The sequence below is a fragment of the Lipophrys pholis genome (genome assembly GCF_963383615.2).
Source record: "Lipophrys pholis genome assembly, chromosome: 16".
In the NCBI taxonomy this organism is placed as follows: Eukaryota; Metazoa; Chordata; class Actinopteri; order Blenniiformes; family Blenniidae; genus Lipophrys; species Lipophrys pholis.
The window spans coordinates 8,022,532-8,030,164 of record NC_137634.1 but is presented as its reverse complement, the minus strand read 5'-3'; the positions used below and the strand labels follow the sequence as shown (position 1 = coordinate 8,030,164).

Here is a 7,633-nt window from a genome sequence, read left to right as displayed (position 1 = left end):
AAACCTTCAGCCACATGTAGCTGGCACTCAATACAGTGGGCTAGTTCTTATTATGGACTAGAATAAAATATGATGAATTATCTTCAATGTTCACACATTTATCACCTGTACTGATTCTTCACATAATACAGACTAAAGACTAATGTCAACATTTCTCACAGCTGGCAAATTTCATCTTGCAGTATGGACTGGACCCTGGCTGTACGCTTGGCACCCCTGTTCTAGGTAGTCTCTGTTTGGTTAAAAAGGTGGCATTCAAGCAGATTATCAGGAATGTTTTTTGCGTGTAATTTAAATCGGCCTCCTATAAAACCAAAACCAAAAAGACCCTTCATCATATCACAAAATGAGAGCACATTTACAAATGAAAATGTGAGCATTATTTTAATTGTGGAACCAGAATATCACAAAGCAATTGTCTTGTATACTCTGGCATATGTCAGGTTAGGTTAATTTAAAAACCATACAAACAAAAAAAAACAAAACAACAACACATAAACAAACCTGAGTTTTCCCCTTTAAGTCCGTGGTGCAACTTTGGTACATCAACAAAATGTGAAGCGGTGAGCTGGTGGTAAACACTTTAAGTCTTATCTCATTGGCAGGTTGAAAAGTGATGGGTTACAATGATCAAGCTCATGTTTTATACATTATGTAAAAAGCAAAACGACAAAAGGAAATTATTTACATGATTACTGAGGACAAAGCAGCACAAATGTTAAGAGACTGTTGACCTACCATGAAGAGACACTCTGCCAATATTGTTTAGGCGTCTTTCTGTGCCAACACATGTGGCGTAAATGAATGGACTTTTAACGGAGCCCTGCAGAAGTCTGATAACATGCAATTCGCTTGTACCCAGAGTGTTACCATGAGGAGACGACAAATCATTAATGGCGGGACCTTACTGGGAAAACAGCAATATTAAGTTGTCAATTCAAAAAAGACTTTTCAGAAGTTATTTGCCAATTAACTTCAAAGAAGTGGCTTTCACTCGAATGAACTATTATTGGGATTTTCATCAAGCGCTCATGTGGCATTTAAATATATCGAACGATTTGCAGATTAATGGGCTTCATCTGGACTCTGGATGGAAAACATACAAATTTTTCAGAATAACTTTTGTTTAAAAAGTATCTACCAGAAATAATTACTTCTGAACATGTACAATAGAAGTGTAAAACTACTTAAAGTTAGGAAAACTTGGAACATTTAATACATATATTTGAATATCTTGAGCTCATGATAATAAGCTGATGTGTAAAAAAACCAAAAAACGTGAAACTGTCTAAAACAGTCAGCTGAACCGTACTCTCACTTCGATCCAGATACTTGATAATTGATAAATAGGGAACCGAATGCTGAGATGTGAAATGATAAAGTGACAAATGAAGTCACCAAGAATTACTGTTTTAAAATGTGGAAACATGAACATACTGCATTAAAATCACTTTGAATGTGTTCATTTGTTTAAAGCTGCCAGGATAATTATCTTTTCAAGTGGGCAAAGAAATCTGGCTGAAATAGGCTGATTTATGACTGTAAAATGACAAGTTGAATAGCAGCAACACAGTTTTTGGACAAAATATTGATTATCATATGCAACTCCATGATTTTTGTGTGCGTGGACACAATAAAAGCAAAAGTCTATTATAGAGATGGTGGTTTGCAATGTTCTCTTGATGGATTGTCTGTTCTTTGCAGTTCATCCATGGATCCCTTACCATTGGCCTTGGGTAGAACAGTCTTCTGCTTGGCCTTGCTTTTGTGACTGTGATTGTAAGACGCCTGACTTGATTCTCTGTTCTCCGACTGGGGCTGTGACCTGCCAGGCAATCTGGCTGTCAGCAGATTTTGGCCGGAGGTGACTGATGTGGGGATCTGATAAGGGCTGAACCGCAGCCAGGGCCGCGAGTTGCTGTGAAGTTGGCTTCTGGTGAGCGAAGAGGTTGCAGAGCATGTGGGGAGAGCTGGCGCAATCGCACCCGGTGCTGACATGTAGCGGTACGGATACGACAACAGCCCTCCAAATGGTGACAGTGAGATTCCCTGTTTGGAGAAGAACAACTGTTACCATAACGTATACTCATCAGACCACTCTAGATTTCTATAAACATTTTTGTAATGCACGTTTTTTTTTCTCCAAAATAGGCTTCATTCTGACATTACCCAAAGACCTATATATGGCAATCCAATCCAGAAATTTCAGACATTATGCATAATTGATAATGATGGTCTACCTTCTTATCCACTGACCTGACCCAGAGTAATTAATCATTGATCTAAACCTATTATCAAGATCTTTAGGATAGATTTAACACCTTCAGATAGATTTAACACTTTCATGTAGATTTATCATGTAAGTCATTTGCCCTGTTGTCTTGTCATTGCTGGATTTGTTTCAATGAAAGACGAGCTCATCGGAAGGCCAGTCGTCACTGCTGTTGGTGATGAAGAAATTGTTGTTGCAGTTGCAGTCAGTTCAACTTAAGACTACTTTTTTCTCAGTTGTGGAGTTTCATTCAATTTTTTCCTTCCTTTCTGTCATCTTATGGTCTCTGATGAGGATCCAAGTCTCACTCTTTTAATTATGAATGCACTGAGTTCAGTTGTTTCCCAGTCCCCTGTCTCACCCTTTAACCTTCACAAAACCACACTTCCATAAGCTGTTCACATTTCACCTTAAAGTTAAAGTTCTTATAGGTTCATTAAGGCCTTATGTCTTGTCCAAGATTCTAGCTAGCCTTATGTCAACCATCGGAGAAGATCTGACTGTTTTATTCAGAGCATCAATTCACTATTATTACGTATTCTACATTGCCAGGCAGAAGTTTTACTAAGATATCGAGATTCTGCAGCTCCCCGGTCTGATCTGAAGCATTTAACTTGATTGCTATGACTACTATATGATTTGTACCATGTGTGCCAGAGTTTATCATGCATCTTTTCATAAATAGGTCAAAACGTGTCGCATATGCATCAGAGATTGTTGTCTTTTTCTGTCTTGGAGCGTGTTCTACATAGTGTGTTTCAAAGCGAATGGACATTTGTGCTCATTTTTTCATTACAAGACCATAAAAGGCATCTAATTTCATTAGCGCTCATTCAGAGATAGAGGAGTGAACACTGTTTGTCCGAAGGTTACCTTTCACTAAAGAAACAGTTTGAAACACAATTGTCTTGTTAAATAATTCAGGTTTTGTCTGAGCACACTTTCAGTCTCATTGTTTAATCATGTGGGGCGCTCACATGACACTAGCCTGGGAGAATTCATGGATGCATGCGAGATTACATTAATCTGTGCAGTGTCGTTCTTAAGCACCCTTCAGGCGGCTAACATCGGTTTACCATTTGAGATGACTAGGTGTACTGAAATATGAATACCAAACAATGCCGAAGTCGCGCTGATGCGTACCTGAGATGCCAACATGTGTTGTGACAGGTGAAACATGAAGGGGGACGAAGAGGCGACGCTCTGAGAAGACAGGCCTCCGTTTTCTAAGTCAGTCACTCCAGGCAAAGAGGAAAGTACATGTCCCATACCCATTGTAGAAAAAGCATCAGGCTTCACTGACAGCTGTCCAGGATGAAACAACAAAGGCGGCCCAAGCTTGATAAGAGGTTGGCTGGGTGCACTTAAGAAATCCAAACCGGAGTTGAGGGATGACGAGCTCCGCAACGGCAACATCATGGGCAGGAGCCCATCTTTGATTTCGCTCCTCTGCTTCTCTGTATAGTCCATTTCCACAGAGTACCTATCATCTGGTGTTCTCAATATAGTTCTTTCTTTGGGTGCATTCCGACTGGCGTCATTCTTCTTAAATTCAGACTTGTTCCATAGTATATCCTTACTTTGCTGACTCAAAGCAGATGCGTATTCAGTCCTGGTGCAGCTGGCTTGAGCACTGTCATCATCATCTTGTAGGTCAATATCAGAATCACTTCCAATATTGTCTTCATCTGAAAGAAGAGAGTCGTATCAATAAATATAAACACGCTGAGCACAGGGGGAAAAATGGCTGATGGAGAGATTAAATGCAAAAACAGAAACAGTTTAGACTTCAAACGAACATGCTTTTGATACATTGGATCGATTCACAATCTAGCTGTAGTGCACTTTTTGAAACATCAGAGTCAGAAGAGGAAATGTTTATTCAAATGAAATGAAATCGAATAAATTCTATGTTGGTGTTTGAGAAGTTTCAGAAGTAAACTTAAAAATTGTCGTTATGAAAAAAACAAAACGACATTGAGGAATCTGCGAGTGTGAAGTGGATGGTCAAAGAAAAATGACACAATGTAAAACATCTTGACTTTTCTATAGGTAATGACTGATGATTGATTACAATTAAACAAAGCTGGACTATATTTGGCTTGTTTATTCAAACGTAAGCACAAAGACACTTCAATTCATTGTCGTTTATTTAATTGAAATAATTACCCAATAGTCCAACATGGTCAACAAACGTAGCATCATATCGTATTCATTTTCTCAATGGACTAAATGTCACTCATAATTTAGGCAAAGTGTCACTTCATACATGTCTAAGACTCGAATCTATAAGAAGATCCTTGTAATTCTTTAAACTCCTACACTTCTTGACCGCTGTCATTGCTGTAAATGGATCAACCTCCAAAGTCAAGTCTCAGCTCAAGCGGAATGCAGACCCACCCTAGTTAACCCACCTTGGCATGCTGGTGCGGACATCAGGGGGCTGCTGAGCTGCTCTCTGGGGGAATAAAGCGATTCGCTGGTACCGGGCCGTTCACACGAGTCGTCAGAATCGGCGCCGTCCTGGTCCGCTTTGCTTTGGTCGCCGTGCAGCAGAGAAAGGTTCATCTGTTTATTCCTGTAGATCACAAACTGTGATTAACTCATGAATACACATTTTGGCCTAAGAGTGTGACGTGTTGGCACATATTTACCTCTTCTCTCTTCTGCCGTTTCCTGTGTCTCTGAATCCTTTGGCAAAAGGGTTGTTATCGATTTTCAGTTGTGTGATCTTAGTTTGCACGAGGAAAACAGACAAAAGTTAGTCAATGCAAAAAAGATAAGTCCCAACTAAACTGAGAGGCACTAATCAGATGACCTTAAACTCCTTTCCTGCCAAACTGGGTTAGCAGCTGCCTGTTTTCCTAAATTCCTTCCACAGTATTATTCACCGTCCAGCATGTGGGAGGCGGGATGAGGTTACCTTTTCATTCTGATAGGCAGTGACAGCGATGAACTCCGTCTCGGGGAAAACGTAGGTGCGGAAGGTGCTGTAAGGGAGCTTCATTATGTCGTTGGCTCTCACGATATGGAATCTGGGCTGGTATTTATGCATGGAATTCAGAATTGTCTGAAAGATCACAGACAACATGGATTGTCACTGACAATGTCACGTGTTAACAGTACTGAATATTTTGGGCTCAAGTACAATTGCTGTTACATTGCCTGAATTGTACTAAATCACAAATAGTCACTTTCAAATCTGTTTTCTGAGATGAACAAAAATGATGATGTCATACGAGGTAAATTGTTTAGAAATTGTTCGTAGGTATGAGAATAAAATATCACATGAAAAATATAGTAGCAGATGTTACCTAATTAGAATCAATAATGTGAGTACTTTAAGCCTAACTTCACAATATTGCACTCTTTAGCTATATGACTAAATAAATGTCACCATGCAGTAATAAATCAGCCACAAATCGGTACAACTCTCCTAAAGTGCTACTTACAAATCCGTGCTTATCCGAAACATTATTGGTGAGTTTGAGCTTATGGAAAGCCACAGGCTTGCTCATCCACTGCTCTCCTTTGGACGGGCTGTCCGGGTGGATGTACATGCGTTTTGGCATCTCTGGGTCAGCTTTTCCTGCCACCATCCAGCGGGAGTTGTGAAACTTGTAGCGGCAGTCGTCAACAGCGACTATGTCCATCAGCAGGATGTACTTTGCTGCTTCGTCCAGCCCATCGACTCGCACTTTGAAAGGTGGAAACATCCTCCTGATGTAGGAAATTATAGGACAAAATGTATTTGGAAAAAGTGTTAGAAATATGATGCCACAGTTTCTCTGTTATTGAGAACAAGCACAAATGATATTGATTATGTCAGTACTCTTAATGGGTTCACTTTTATATCAGTATTATATAAATAAAAGAAAGGGGCAGGAACTTAGTGCCTTGTTGTGATAGTTGTACATGGAAAAGTTCCAGTTATAGATTTTTTTTATTTCTTTAACTGTCCATTACTGTACATCTATGACTGCATGGATATCATGATGGTAGAAGCTAATGATCATTTCACAGAGATATATATTATGAAACATACAACAAAATAAACATATGCATTTAAATGTGTGAAGAGATATTGTATTAGATATTGTTCACATATCCCACTGTATTCTATCGCAGTCATACGGTATCATAACGCATCATATCGATATGGTGCCATATTGTATCTTTATCATTTCTTCATTGTATAAATGTAATACTTTACTGTCTTTACTGATATCTGCACACACACACACACACACACACACACACACACACACACACACACACACACACACACACACACACACACACACACACACACACACACACACAAAACAATAACCAACAATATGTAAGTATTTCCTCTCTTGCTTCCAATTAAAGCAACTGATCGCGCTCTACTTGCCTTCCTGACTTTGTGATCACCATTTCCGTTCCCATTTTGTGAAATTCATTCCACAAATTCTTGGACTCGAGAGTAACTTTGGGGTCGTCCTCCTGCCACGGTTCCGGCTGCAGACTCTTGGCGGAGCACCGGGGGGGCACCGGCCGGCTTTGACGTCCGAGCGCGGCGTGCAGCCCCGCGTCAGAGTCGGCCGGCTCCGGCTCCGGCACCGGCTGCTGGCGCGACGCGACGTCCGAGAACGTCATCGCGGGGAAGAAAGAGGGCTGAGCGCCGGAGAGGAAGGCTGACAGGGAAAAGGCACCTGGTCGATGAACCTGGAAAGGATGGTAAGCCATGGGAGCCGACGCATCGACTGGATCTCTCATCAAGGCGCACGGCGGGACCGGTCCTGCACAGACGCATCCAAGTTGCAACTAACCTTTTTGGGAAGTTTGTGCGTTTTGTTGCATGATGAAGTTGTAGATGCAAATTCAAATTAGACCGTTGTTGTTGGTTTTTTTTTTAGATAGAAAGCAAAACACCCGTGAAAGAGAGCTGCGCACTTGGGAGCATGCTTAAAGGTTGTTGGAGGAACCAAAAAAAAAAAAACTGCTGCGCCACCAAGAAATGTGGAAAGCAGGAGGCACAGAGAAGGTGTGTGTGTGTAAGTGGGTTTGCAATGTCACAAATCCGTCCAGCACAGTGCTGGGCGTGGTTTGAACCCAGGAGAGCTGGAGTTTAGGGCTAGATGGGGACAGCATTCATAAATAGACAAGCAACACAGCCTAAATGGGAGGATACATCATACAACTTTAAGCCTATAAATTTGACATTTTTTTTAAAACTTATCTCACTTTTTTTTTTTTTTACTAGACAGATATGGAGAAAGTACAAAGCACAAAGAGTACCGATAGTGGGTGGAACCTGAAAGTATTTAAAAGGAAGGCTAGTGTCTCTATACATTTCACACTGATACAGAGAAATAA

General features: G+C 40.6%; 1 protein-coding gene across 1 annotated transcript; it reads right to left on the bottom strand.

The window, feature by feature from the left end:
- Positions 1–360: 360 nt before the first annotated feature.
- LOC308121792 (T-box transcription factor TBX2b-like) lies at positions 361–7,328 on the bottom strand. Its single transcript, XM_080483271.1, has 7 exons — positions 6,669–7,328; positions 5,725–5,992; positions 5,196–5,342; positions 4,927–5,003; positions 4,687–4,850; positions 3,416–3,960; positions 361–2,049 (listed from the first exon to the last, which is right to left on the bottom strand). Exons 1-7 carry the CDS (start codon positions 7,031–7,033, stop codon positions 1,651–1,653), a joined length of 1,965 nt encoding a protein of 654 aa, XP_080339397.1. The 5' UTR covers positions 7,034–7,328; the 3' UTR covers positions 361–1,650.
- Positions 7,329–7,633: the final 305 nt, after the last annotated feature.